Source organism: Sinocyclocheilus anshuiensis, unplaced genomic scaffold, assembly GCF_001515605.1.
Source record: "Sinocyclocheilus anshuiensis isolate Anshui unplaced genomic scaffold, SAMN03320099.WGS_v1.1 scaffold738, whole genome shotgun sequence".
Lineage (NCBI taxonomy): Eukaryota > Metazoa > Chordata > Actinopteri > Cypriniformes > Cyprinidae > Sinocyclocheilus > Sinocyclocheilus anshuiensis.
In genome coordinates, this window is record NW_015542364.1 from 542,242 (window position 1) to 556,363 (window position 14,122).

At 36.9% G+C, this 14,122-nt stretch overlaps 3 protein-coding genes across 3 annotated transcripts in view; 1 reads left to right on the forward strand and 2 right to left on the reverse strand.

The window, feature by feature from the left end:
* Positions 1-2,037: 2,037 nt before the first annotated feature.
* LOC107692033 (alpha-1A adrenergic receptor-like) lies at positions 2,038-2,994 on the reverse strand. The gene has a single exon (XM_016490910.1). It carries the CDS (start codon positions 2,992-2,994, stop codon positions 2,038-2,040), a length of 957 nt encoding a protein of 318 aa, XP_016346396.1.
* A 1,856-nt stretch (positions 2,995-4,850) lies between these two features.
* Positions 4,851-5,846, reverse strand: LOC107692034 (cardioacceleratory peptide receptor-like). Its single transcript, XM_016490911.1, has 2 exons — positions 5,184-5,846; positions 4,851-5,090 (listed from the first exon to the last, which is right to left on the reverse strand). The coding sequence occupies exons 1-2, from the start codon at positions 5,844-5,846 to the stop codon at positions 4,851-4,853; spliced, it is 903 nt and encodes a 300-aa protein (XP_016346397.1).
* A 2,607-nt stretch (positions 5,847-8,453) lies between these two features.
* Positions 8,454-14,122, forward strand: part of cplane1 (ciliogenesis and planar polarity effector 1) — a 51,998-nt gene continuing 46,329 nt past the window's right edge. Inside the window, exons 1-8 of the mRNA XM_016490912.1 lie at positions 8,454-8,571; positions 9,739-9,880; positions 10,005-10,140; positions 10,214-10,333; positions 12,261-12,499; positions 12,587-12,693; positions 13,613-13,769; positions 13,852-13,955. Coding sequence (XP_016346398.1) covers positions 9,800-9,880; positions 10,005-10,140; positions 10,214-10,333; positions 12,261-12,499; positions 12,587-12,693; positions 13,613-13,769; positions 13,852-13,955 — 944 coding nt within the window. The 5' untranslated portion in view covers positions 8,454-8,571; positions 9,739-9,799. The remainder of the gene's footprint in view (positions 8,572-9,738; positions 9,881-10,004; positions 10,141-10,213; positions 10,334-12,260; positions 12,500-12,586; positions 12,694-13,612; positions 13,770-13,851; positions 13,956-14,122) is intronic.

Sequence of the window (14,122 nt, forward strand, 5' to 3'; positions counted from 1 at the left end):
CGAATCATTTGATTCGGGTCGGAACTTCGGAGCGGGTTCGTGAATCTGAGCGCCGAATCGATACAAAAAGGTGATTGTCTTCAGAAACATTTTTTGTTATGCTGGTTGAAAGTCTTTTCACATCCCGATAGCAATCCTCGCGCCAGCTTGTTAGAAGTGAGCTACGTGCATGAACTGTGTTCCGATCGATATGATCCCTACACAGTGTTCATTGCTCCCTACTCCCTGAGCGGGGGAACTCCGTTGAAGTTTACTTCACTTGGGAACATGGGCTGGAATTGGGAACCGCTGATGTAGCCTATTGTAGTAATGTTGTCTCTGGTATTCTGGTCTGTGAGCGTAAATGCGTTCAGGGGGTGTGGCTTTGGACGGCGATTGCAGAGAGGGTGGGACGTTCGCTTTCAGTGCTATCAGGCTAAAGTTAGCATTTTCCAAGATCTCCTACTGCACCTTTAAGAAAATTAACCATGGTTTTATAATGGTTAGTGTAGCAAAACCATGGTTAATTTGTGGTTAGCATGGTTTAACTATAGTAGCCTAACCATGATGGTTTTTTTTTGTAGTAAATTTACACCTTAAGAGGACACATAGGATGAATATAGACTAGAGTTGTAGTTTTGACTGCTTAGATAGTACTTCTCTAGATTAACTTCGAATAAAGAAAAGAGAGGTTTAGAGCAAGTAAATAATGTTTGTATATGTATGTGAAATTTAGCTAGCAGGAAACACAGCTTAATTAAGTTACATATTCCTCTATTCTCTTTTGAGCACTCAAACAATCCAAAGAAAACATCTTTAAAACAGAAAGAAAGGTCACTTACAAAATGAGACTGGATGCACATAAAAAAATAAATAAACAGCAACTCACTTCAATGTCTGCTGACTGCTGTTATGTGCCCACTAATGTCAAAATCGACTGCCGAGGTAATGAACATTTTCAACAGCTCTGATGTTGACTAGATTTTATTTGAGGGATTGTGGTTATAATAGGCTGTTGAGTTTTACATTGGTCCTGCATGACTTATTGATTTAGCTAGAATTTGAATAAATATGTCAATATTGGCTAACGTTGATTAAATGAAGGCTTATGTTTAATGTAAAGTGATCATAATGCAAAGCAAGCAGGTTGGATGTATATATAATATGACCCTTATTCTTCAGAGCCATTCAGTATGATTCATAGATAAAGAGGTCAATCACCAAAACATTTTAAATCACCAAAATTTAAGTTTAAACGTTATTGAAATTACAAGATCCCATTAGTTAACAATAGTTAATGCATTAACTAAAATTAACTAACAATGTGCAATTCATTTCTTACAGTATTTATTCATCTTTGTTAACGTTAGTTAATAAAAATACAGTTCATTGTTAATTCATGCTAGTTCAGGTCCATTAAATAATGTAATTTATTTAATATAATAAATAATAACTTTTTATTTTAATAAAATGTTGGAATTAACTAAGATTAATGTTTAAGATTTAATTTTTATTGTTAAGTCATGTTTACTAATGTAGTTAATTAATGTTAACCAATACAACCTTATTGTAAAGTGCTACCGAAATCAATTCATAAAAAAGAAATAGCAAATTATAATCAATATAAGTATATACACACTTTATATTGGCTAATTATACCTATTTGGCAAAATATTATATATTATAAATATGCTTTAAATATATTGATTATAATGTGCTGTCCTCCTTTGTTTTTGTAAATAACATTGAGGAGAATTGCACTCATGTGCAGATTTATAATTTGTTAAGTGGCATAAGGAACATAATTACAGTGATCGCTGGCAGCAATTACCAAAGCACTGGAGGGAGAGTCACTTCTGTTTCTGCTTTGGTGGTGGAAAAAATGATAAACCAGTTCTTTTACTACGATTCACACACTTCATATAAAAAGACAAGAGGTATTTACATATACGGTGTTTACAAACAACTAATTGCTAATCACTCAAGCTTTGTTTACATGTTTTGCCATTAATCATCAAAACAAGCTTCTTTCCTCAGATGCTTTTTCCAGTCCAGTTCTTACCGCCAAGAGCAGTTGAGTTTCTTCACACCGTGCAAATACACATAGGGAACGAAACAGGTGTAAGAAGCTCCAATAAAACTGGTGAGTTTCACAGCGAGGATAGAGTTTCTGAAGTTGCTGTAGATGCGGAGAATGAGGTGAGTGAACCAGCAGAAGATGAAGATGGTGGCGACTGCAACCACGCTTTTGGCCGCTCGAACCTGGTTACTCGAGGATGGATTGGATCTGACCTGCGTCTTCTGTTGCGGGTTGGCGACGGTATTCACGGCTTTAGACTTTTTGGCCGTATTTTCTTCTGTAGGTGGTGCATTTCTTCCTTTGGAGTGGTCCGTGATTCGTTTTTGACTCCGGAGCAGCATTAAGACGATCTGCACACTGGCGTAGGTGATCCCAGCAAGTGGAACGACGTTCGCCAGAATCAGATACAGCGCATCGAACGTCTTTTTCTCCACAGGTGTTGGGAAACGTTCTTCACAAACTTCTAAAGTCTCGTTCCCATCGTGTTCTGCAATAAAAAAGTGGGGTACGCTGAACATCAACGCCACGATCCAGCTCCCAGCGAGCAATATGACGACTAACCTCAAATTATCCATCTGCACCGGAGCTCCTCCACGTCTGATGGAGCCCACCAGTTTCTGGTGCCAATACATGCTGATGAACATAGTGGAGAAGATGCTGCTGGTCTCCGAGAGATCGGATGAAAACTGAAGCACGCTGCAGTAGTTTCTACCCATGAACCAGTCGTTCACAAACTGCGCCAATGTGTCTGGAAGATCCACTAGACAGTTTGTGATCAGATTGGACGCGGCCAGATTAATAAAGAGGACGTCGTTGGGTCGCAGTTGAGATCTGGATTTGGGAAGAGAGCGCAAACCCAGCCAGAGGTTCCCTGTAATGCCAGTCAAGCAGAAAAACGCTCGTATTGATGATTCAATCCAGGCTTGGACCTCCATCTCAGAGTTGTTTTGCTCCTGAAGCTGGTTTGGGAAAGACTCTTGTTTTGCATGTACAGATCCAGTGTTGGCAGTGAACTTTGTTGATCCAGTGTTGATCCAGTGTAAGGTATGAACTGATGATATCATGGTCACATGTCACTAAAATCTCCTCCTGCTTTGCTGAGAATGAACCCAGAACAAATAGTGGGTGCATTTTCATTTACACAATACAAACATTAAACACACTTTACTTTGCATAAGCTGTAATTGTTATCCTGCAGCACAGCACTGCATGTACTTGCAGCAGGTCTGTCATTTTGATTACAAATTCCCTCTATTTTTCTGATTTAATATTGCAAATGGTTTGAAAGACATACTAAACAATGTTTAATCAAGTGAAACTTTCAGTTGAATTGATTATCAGCATATTTGAATTTTTTTATTTGGGGCATTTACAGTATGAATGTAAAGTGTCAGTGAGTGAGAGGACACAACAGTCAAAAATACAATTTTTAACCTTGTAAAGCATACTCTAAAGCATAACATACTGGTAAAAAAAATGTATAGGCTGAATGCAGTGTAAGTCGCTTTGGATAAATGTAAATGTAAAGCCTGACATAAGAAATAATAGTCCAAAAAAATCTATTTTTTAATGGAACAGTTTATTGATCCTTTAGACAAATCTAAACAAAGTTTGCATATGCAATTTTGTTGAATATCATATTTGATGCAGCAAGCTTTTATGGCTCATCATAGTATATAATACAGTGAGAATATGGAGGAAAAACCAGTTCATAGTCTCAAACTGAGCAAAAAGTATTCTATTTGGTGCAGATGCTGATATTTATATGGACAAAAAGTGATGAAATTCTAAAGCTTGTAATGTAAATTAATGAGATCTTTATAAGAGTACAGCAGATACTTACGTAAAATGATATAAATATCAGTCATCACTCTATATCTCCAATAATAGTAAGATTGAAATGCTCCAAACATATAATGCAGTGATTGAGAGCTGAAGAAATAAAGGCTCCTCAGAAGATGTGAGATGTTCTGGAGGCTTGTGAAGATCATTCCTCCGCTGAGGAACAGTGAAAGTAAAGCTTCTGGAAACAAACGCTCCTCAAAACATCCTGATGATCAGATTTGAGACGCACTGATTTTTCTAAAAAAATATGAATGATGGAGAATCAAGTAAAGCTGAGCTGCTTTAAGTGTAAGTGTTCATCTAGAAATATTACTACAGTTATTCTCACGTTTACTTGATAAAAATCAGTCAAGATTTGACTGCAGAAACACACGAGAAGCAGCAGCTGAAGCTGGAGGTTTCTACAATTACACTAAAAGAGCTTTTACTGCAACTCTATACTATCAATCAGAGACAGAAGACATGCAGTAGATTGTGTGTGACAGGTTTATCAGCAAAGTCTTGATCATGTTGATCATGTACAGGCCTTTGCGTATCAAATATAACACAGTAGGCTGTATAGGGTTAACGCTGGTTGGTTTAAGGTCCAGTGCTCTTTACCATCTCAGCTGACGCCAGGATTTTTGTGCTTATTTGACAGCAAAAATAACATGACAATAATTGCGCTCATAAGCAGGTTTTTAATTCGTCAAGAGGAATAACAAACATAATTGCACTGACATCTGGTCATAATCAACAAAGCACAGGAGAACAATCATTTTCATTTTCTTTCCTTAGCTACACCCAAGATATTCTACACTCATATATATTTCATATCTATATGTTTAAAGCATTTACACAGATGCCAATCACTCAATCTTTTAGCTTTTAACGCTATATTGGTGCAGTCAACTGTGTGCACTAATGGTTTCCCAGGATGCACCAAGCTTAATAAACTCACCAGTTCTTACCGCCAAGAGCAGTTGAGTTTCTTCACACCGTGCAAGTAGACATACGGGACGAAACAGACGTAAGAAGCTCCTATAAAGTTGGTGAGTTTCACAGCGAGGATGGAGTTTCTGAAGGTGCTGTAGATGCGGAGAATGAGGTGAGTGAACCAGCAGAAGATGAAGATGGTGGCGACTGCAACCACGCTTTTGGCTGCTCGAACCTGGTTACTCGAGGACGGATTGGATTTGAGCTGCGTCTTCTGTTGAGTAGCAGCTCTAGAAGCATCTGTGGAGATTGGAGATCTTTCTTCCAGGCTGCGTTCTGCGGTTCCTTCCAGTTTTTGGTCTACAGATGAAGGTTGAGGGTTTGTTCCATTCCTGGAGTGATCCTTGACTCGTTTTTGACTCCGAAGCAGTGTTAAGACGATCTGAACGGTGGCATAAGTTATCCCAATCATTGGAACGACGTTAGCCAGCGTAAGGTACATGCCATCATACGTCTGCTTGGCTGCAGGTGATGCGAAACGTTCTTCGCAAACTTCCGAACTCTCGTTCGCATTGTGCTCTGCGATAAAGATGTACGGAAGACTGAACGCAGTCGACACGATCCAGCTCCCAGCGAGCAATACGACGACTAACCTCAAATTATCCATCTGCACCGGAGCTCCTCCACGTCTGATGGAGCCCACCAGTTTCTGGTGCCAATACATGCTGATGAACATAGTGGAGAAGATGCTGCTGGTCTCCGAGATTTCGTGGGAAAACTTAGTCACGCCGCAGTACTCTTTACTCGTGAGCCAGGATTTGGCAACGTGCGCCATGGTTTCCGGCAGATCCACCAGACAGTTTGTGATCAGATTGGACACGGCCAGGTTAACGAAGAGGACATCGCTGGTCCGAAGCGGAGATCCAGATCTGGGCAGAGAGCGCAAACCCAGCCAACCGTTCCCTATGATACCGGTGAAGCAGAAGAAAGCTCTCATTAATAATTCGATCCAGTCTGGAGCCTCCATCTCAGAGATGTGTTCTTCTTGATTTATCTGTACAGAGGTCAGTAATACATTTAGTTGGTTCGCGGCTAAATTTATAAGCTGTGATTGGCTGACATCACCCAGAACTTGATGACGTCATCAAGAACATATTATCAGAGTTGTCCTGGATGCATAATTGCAGTACATGTGTAATTAACATAGTCATGCAACAATGCAATATTCCATGGGTGTATAAAACTATAATCAAACACACACACACACACACTGCAAAAAGTGGTAACCAGTTGTTACTTCAAAGAGCTTTATGTCTACATGATATAATGGTCTAAAGGTAATTAGGTTGATTCAGCGATATGAAATACATTTTTTGACTCGAATAAAACCAGTTAATTTAGATGTTACATTTTTAGGTTACCATTTTTTTCCAGTGTGTGAATATATATATATATATATATATATACACACACACATACATATTTGTTTAATAATTATTAATAAATGTTTTATGCATGAATTTTTCAAAAATAAAAAAATATTTCTTTTTTTTTTGTTAAATAAAGGTCATGCTACCCTTTATGTTATTTCATTGGTTTATGTGACTATTATTATTCTTCTTTTTTTTTTATTGTTATATTGATAATTTATATAAGTATAGTGTAAAGCCTGATTGGATTAATTTGTTCTTTTTGGTTGTTATTTTGTAATTATTATTGGTTTATAAGAAGTTTTTAGTGGAACTGAAATTTAGGTGTTTTCTTTTATTTTTTTAATTTTTGATATGAATATCAACATCTTCAGCTTCCACTAATTCCGTGCAATGAATATTTGCATTTATGCATGTTGAAGATGCTTTTATCCAAAGCAATTTACAATAGAGAAGCAATGAATCTCAGAGCCAACCATACTGAACTGAATGAATGATTTAAAAGTATGCACATTCCTGCCTTATTTGTAAATGAAATTCATCTCCAATCCTTCTTATAGTTTCAGGTTTATCCATAGTTATTCGAATGCTAGAAATCAGCTGCTTTTCCAAGTAAAACCCGCCAAATAACGTAATTATGATACGTAATATTCAGAGGGTGGGGAGATGGGGGTCTATATGTCTCTGCATCGACTGAATTATTATTTTTTTATTCATTTATTTTTATTCCCAGTGAATAGGAGTTCAAACTCCCACCCGGGTGACACTACTCCAATAATAGACCATGTAAAATATCATAATAATAATAATAAAATATTGCCAAGTAACGTTGCAAACAATAAAATCAGAAAAGGACTTTAATTGTAAGCGACACAAGTATACGAAAAACAAAGGTATTGCTTCCTATTTTTTCCTGATGTTTGTTATTATTGAGCTAAAAATGTATATAGCTACATTTTTATAAACCTTTTTTTTATTTGTTTATTTATTTACCACTTATGCATGTTGACAATTGTCTATGACCAGATATGTTTTTAGTGGACAAAATTTGCTTAACTTGAAAAAGCATGAAAATATACAGATATAATGTTTTTTTTTTTCCATGTGATTTAGTCGAGTTAGTTTTGCATCAAACACAATGTGATTTTCGGCAATCGAGATCTGGCAGCAACAGATATAGCCTCCTGAGACCCAGCTATGGAGTTTTTGCCTCTGTAGTGGACATTATATGTTAGTGAATTTCTCTGAGACCTCACATGTCACAGTTGTAAGTCTGGAGTCCTGTACAGAGCACATTCAGGGCTTTCCAGAGATGCCAAATGATTGGCTGTTTCACCATCACCACTCCCTCTCCTTGGTTTTTAAAAATGGCTGACATTAATTTAGTGATAAAATTGTACATCCTTATGGAAATATGCTAATATCTTGTAATTATAATTTAAATCTGATTAATTTTCAAATTGTGTGTCATAAATCAACATCTCAGGAAAATGTTATGGGGTTTCAAATCAAAATATGACTGCCTGTTATGAAACAGGACATAATTTCATACATGTCCACTGTAGAGGACACCGGGACTAAAAGCATGTTTATTATACATTTTGGGAGACAAAAGAATTGAATAGGAAAACAAATTATATATCAATATTCTTATGAAATATTAGATATTATTATGAAAATCTGGCCAATTACTACTCCCTTTTTTTTAACATGCTGTCCCAACAGCACTTTAATATGCAAATGAGATACAGTGTATAGATAACATTGGGAAACCCAGTTTATGGAATTTTTACACATATTGCATAAAGCAAAATGGTATATCAAATCATTATGTATTTTATAACATAGTTGAGAACCATCCTTAAACAAAGTTAGTAAAAAATCCTGAAACCTAAAAATTGATTGGTTTTTGTTTTGTTTTTGCCTTTTCATGTCTACTCTTGTCATTTTATTTTTTAGAAAAACAGAGGACATAGCATAACTTATGAATAAAATATAATTTTTCAAAAATGTTATGTTACCATTTTTTTCTTATGCTCTAAACAATGTGATGACATGAAAAAAATACTAAATTCACAAAGCTTTTAATTTCTGGTTCTCAGGAGGATATACACGGTATACCGATATATATAGACTTATCTATGATAGGCACCCTCTGAACGCGCATGCGCACAGGCTGACGCGTCTGTGACGCTTCTATGGCAACGCAGCGGGAATCATGGGAATTGCGTTCGCTGTTTGGAAAACCGGAAGTGGAGGGAGATTCGAAAAACAGCGGAATAAACAGAGGCGGAATGCGTTTATTGAAGTCATGGCATGATGGTAGAGTAATAAAGACGCTTTAGCATTAGTTTGTGGCTCTACAGAAGCTGAGTTGGCGTGTGTGTGTCGAGTGTGAGTTTGTGTTGACATGCTGCAGCTAACGCTATCACTATTCAGCTGATTTATGTATTCCTGGAATATTGATAGAGTTCAGAATCATGTTAGTTAGCATTTGTGAATGTTTCTTTCTTCCGTTTCAAACGGAATAAAAGATGTTTGTGTTTATACTCCTCATTTAGCTGATCTAATACTTTATTTTGGCTGCTGATTTGGTTTGGTTTGATTTATCCGACTGCAGCTGCGGTTGAAAGTTGTACATAAAATAATAATAATAATAACGCAATTAATTTTAGGTTACTTAGAGTAAATATCATTTATATCTACTTCAATCCCTTATTTTGGCTGCTGATTTAATTTATCTGACTGCTGCGAATTAATTTGGTAAATAATAATAATAACGCAATTTATTTTAGAGTAAATATTATTATTTTTATTGTAAGTGTTTACTTTATTTGTGCTGCTGATTTGATTTATCTGACTGACTGCTGCAAATTATTATTATTTTTTAAGTATAATAATAATGCAATTAATGTTAGGTTATTTAGAGTAAATTATATATATATTTTTAATTATAAGCATTTACTTGAATATCTTTTTTTTTAGCAGCTGATTTGATTTATCTGCCTGAATTTTTTAAAATTATTATAATGCAATTAATTTTAGATTCTATATCACAGACTGAGTCAGTATGATCGTTTTCAGTTATATTATGCATTTAATTTAATACCTTATTTTTGCTGCTAGTTTGATTTCTCTGACTGACTGCTAAGGTTGAATTAAAAAATATTTAGTATTATTATTATTATGCATTTTTATTTTATTATAATGCAATTAATTTAAGACTAGTCAATATGTCATATTCAGTAATAAGCATTTACTCACTTATATGTAAAAAAAAAACTAAATATGTTTATTTGTGGTAGTACTGATAATTTAGCTGTAAAGCAGGTAAAAACAAACAAACAAACAGCTGAATATGATTCAAAGGCGGTATTATACTGCTAATAAAGCTGCCTGAGTATTTTGCATTTTATATCGTGCTTAATATGTCATGTGGGCTGTAAATGCAAGTAACTTTCACTGATTGTTTTCATATCCTTGCTTTAGCTGGATGCTGTAGAATACAGGCCGACTGGAAGTCCTCTGAAACTCACCATCGGTGCCAAGAATGGAAGTGAAGTTGGAGGTTTTGTTGTCATCCAGCATCAAGCGCAGAAAGCCATGGCCCAGATTCTGCTGGCTGGGCCGGGTGAGATCATACATTTACAAATGATCCTGTCATTTCATACAAACACTGATATATATATATATATGTGTGTGTGACCCTGGAGCACAAAAGCAGTCTTACACACCTCAGCACTGTTTGCTTCCAGGAAAAGGAGGGTGTGTTTCTGTTAGATGACAGTCGGATCAGCGAAATACATTTGGTTTCGGGACGGACTAAAAAGAAGACCCCAAAACTCCAGCCGCTGTTGCAGAGGGTGGTGACCATGTCAGCGTCTCAGGATGGTAAACGATGTGAGATCTGTGATTAATCCTCAGTGCTGCAGGCCACTGGTGTGTTTAACAGTATTATTTGCAGGCGTGTGGCTGGTGGGTCTTCTGGTCTCTGGAGAACTTTTCCTGTGGAACAAAGACAAGGATTCGCTGAAGACGGTCTCGGCTGTTCCCGAGGTTCATCAGCTGGTTTCTTCCATCAAAGGTCTGTGTAAGAGTTTTTATTTTTATTTCTGTATGCTTCTACGCAGCTTCACAGTAATAAAACAGAAAATAATGGTATTTATGTGAATGAAAATGAAAATTGGCTGAAATCTGACACACCCTCAGGCCATCCGAGATTAGGATGAGTTTGTATCTTCATCAGATTTGGAGAAATGTAGCATTGCATCAGTGTCTCAGCAATGGATGCTCTGCAGTGAATGGGTGCCGTCAGAATGAGAGTCCAAACAGCTGATAAAAACATCACAATAATCCACAAGTAATCCACAGCATTCCAGTCCATCAGTTCACATCTGGAGAAGACAAAAGCTGAAACACATCCAGCATTAAGATGTTTTTAACTCAAATATAACTGAGTCCGTAATCCATAATAAGGCTTCCTCCAGTGAAAAAGTGGTCTGGTCTGAATCAGGAGAGAAATCTGCACAGATCAAGCAGCGTTTAAACAGCTCTAAACAAATATGTGGCTGGATTTTGATGTGAGAGACAACAGCAGATGCACTTTTTCACTGGAGGAAGCATTATTATGGATCATGGACTCGTATTAATGCTGGATTTGTTTCAGCTTTGGTCTTCTCCAGATGTTAACCTGATGCAGTGCTACATTTCTCCAAATCTGATGAAGAAACAAACTCATCTACATTTGGGATAGTTTGAGGAAGAGTACATTTTCAGCCAAATTTAATTTTTGGTTGAACTATTCTTTTAATGTTTCAAAGTTCATTCGTTAGGAGTTGAACTCAGTTCAACTATAAAGCAGCACTACAGAGGAAAATACGTCAGTTCAGTGTTGATTCAGTGCAATAATAGTGCAGAGTTCATCAAATTATGAAGCGAGCTTATTAGGCTCAATTTATCTCCAGTTTTAACATCTAGGACATCTAACATCAACATTATCAGGGCAGCCGATGGCCGATATATGATGGCGATTTTTTTTTTTTCCCTTTATCTCATAAAAGTGAGTTTGAATAAATGATTATTGCAGGGTACAAGATAGTAATAGTATTAGTAGCCATATTCAGAGTAATAATACATGGCTCAAAACTTAAGCACCTTCTCAAAACAGTTCTGAAGCATGCTTTTTGTTTATGTTTGCTGACAGACACCAGTGTTTCCCACAGACTTGCAAATGCAGATTAATTCTCTGCCAGCAGGAGGCGCTGTTGGAGCGGGAGATATAGCTGTTTCCCCGGCTGTAATCAAATAAGCACTGCGCTCACAAACACAACTTTATCAGGCATTACAGGAAAGACGAAATGAAAATGACACCGAAGCTTTTCTGAAGACGGTCGGTTCTTTTCAAAGATACATTCATTCATATAAAAACACCAGCGATGCATTTTAATATTGAAACGTGCAGTGCTCAGTTTATTCAACGAAGTAATAACTCAATGTATGGGAAACACTGGACACTGCTATAAGTCAAATGGCCAAGAGATAACAAAAATAAAAGAGTTCACACATATTACACAGCCTGCTGCTCATAACTGCTTAAGAGTGCGCTGGCCACGAGCGATGACATCGTGGATGCTATTGTCGGACCCACACACACATTTCACGAGGAAAGTTATAATCAGCCCAGAAGTTTTGTCTGAACTGCAGGTGTTTCTACTTTCACATGCAAATGACTTGTTGCACTTATGAATGTGATAACTTTCCGGCATCAATTCTAGTAGGGTAAAACGTAATTACACTTTCGAAATGGTCTGTTTTGCCCTGCCATCATTAGCTGAAGCTGTGTGTGAACAAGAAGCGGCTGCAGAGTGTGAGCTGCTCCGTCTCTCACGCAGCCAGAGAGAGATTCTCCGGCATTCCGCAACAATTAATCGGTCGTCCTCTAGTTTTAACAGACTTTTCTTGATGCACATCTGGAAATGATCCTCAAACGAACACATTCTTGTCTCACGAAGGTTCAGCGACTGCAATGCGGCTTTCTCTGCTGGTTTCGGAGAACGCACAGAGAGTTTTCCTGGCCGCTCTCACAGGACAGGTGTTCCTCTGGGAATGTTCTTCTCGTCAGAATCTGAGCGGCCCGCGGGACACCACAGTCCCGGGACGCTGGAGTCAGATATCAGACCACGAAAACATTCAGCTGCCCTCCACAACAGACAAAGAGGCTTCCGTTCATAGTGTGTTTGTGAAGAACCAGGTAAAAACAACAGAAACACTGATCTGATGCAGATGTCGTTGTTTAGGTTTCTTGTGCATGTGTTTTATTTGACTGTGGTGTTTTTAGGCAGTTGGTGACGCGTGTCTGAGCGCATTTGTCTTCATTGCTGAAGCGCAGCTCATCGTCACCTTTCTGAAGATCCAGTGGGACTCGACGTGGGACAACAAACTCAGGTCAGATGATGCTAAATGTGCTTTTATTTATTATAATTTACAGCTCTTTTGAACCTATGTTCATTTAAAAGCATTGTTTTGGTAATTGTGCTTATAGTGACTGACTGTTATTATTAATGATAAATGTAATTATTTATTGAACATTGGTCTCTTTTATTATATTGCTTTTGGCACAATTTAGTAAAAATAAAAAGCCACTTGGTAAAATAAAATAAAATAAAATAAAATTAATAAATAAAATGTATGCCTTTATGTTAACGTGTTATGTTTGCACAATATAAAATGATAAAATATGTAAATAAAATAAAATAAAAAATAACATGAATATAGAGTGCAGGAAGATGCGGAAATATGGTAAGGCTCGATCTAAACAACAATTTATTTTTATCAAGTTAAGAATAAAAAATAAATTAACATACAGAAATGTATACATCAAACTTATGAAAATAGTATTATCATAAAAACAACCAATATAAAAAAAAAATGCATATATACTGGAAATAATCACAATGTTGTACATGAATAAATGAACAAATAATAAATGAGCAACAGTTACAAAGCAACAATGAAATGATCTTTTACAATATATTAAAGAAGAAAATCTTTTTGCTACAAGGGATACGCCATTCCATTTAAATATTACATTTATGCATTTTAAGTTTCGCACAATATCATATACAAACATATAAAATTAAAGTAAATTTTAAAATAAAATGCATAAAAAAACAAATAAAGTTAAAGGTGATATACAGTGCAGGAAGTGGCGGAAAACCTGTAAGGGCTTATTTCTTACATTTTATAATTGTTCATTTAATTAGAATAATCAGACACTTTTAACCAAATCAACTTGCGTTGCATTCAAGCTATACTTGTATGTTCCTGCATTTCCTGGCATCGTTCTCTGCGTTTTGTTTCACAGCTCAGCAGGTTTCAGTGTTGGCTGGGTCTCTCAGTCGTACCCGCTCAACCAGCTCCTGCCTCCGTGTAAACCGCTGAAGTCCAGAGGCGCTCTGATCCCAGCATTCTCTCCAGACGGTCGACTACTCGCCGTCGTCCTCAACCAGAAAGACCCGCAGGTGAACTCAGCACCGCATTCAGCAGCAGTGAAGCAGAAAACCATCTGTGCAGTGAATAAAAGCTTGTGTGTGTTTGTGTCAGGCGACGCAGGTGTTGTTCATCAGCACTCAGAACTTTGTGACCGTGTCCAGTCTGTTAGGAGGGTGTGGCGTTAAGACGCTCAGTATACCAGCTAAATACGTGAGGTGGGTGATTACAAAGTCTCAGATAGATGCCATCTGATTGGCTGGCTGTATGCACTTACTAGAGAACCGGTTTAATTTAGTATCATCAATATAGTATTCGTTTTTATTAATAGTTTTAATTTTTATATTTTCCTTTTTTAAAAAGGTATTAAAGTTTTAGTAATTTT

Excerpts from the sequence above, each read along its gene's own strand:
- LOC107692033 (XM_016490910.1), bottom strand. The coding sequence starts at position 2,994 with ATGGAGGTCCAAGCCTGGATTGAATCATCAATACGAGCGTTTTTCTGC.
- LOC107692034 (XM_016490911.1), bottom strand. The coding sequence starts at position 5,846 with ATGGAGGCTCCAGACTGGATCGAATTATTAATGAGAGCTTTCTTCTGC. Across the intron at positions 5,091-5,183 it reads CAAACCCTCAACCTTCATCT|ACGCAGCTCAAATCCAATCC; the intron begins GTAGACCAAAAA and ends ACTCAACAGAAG.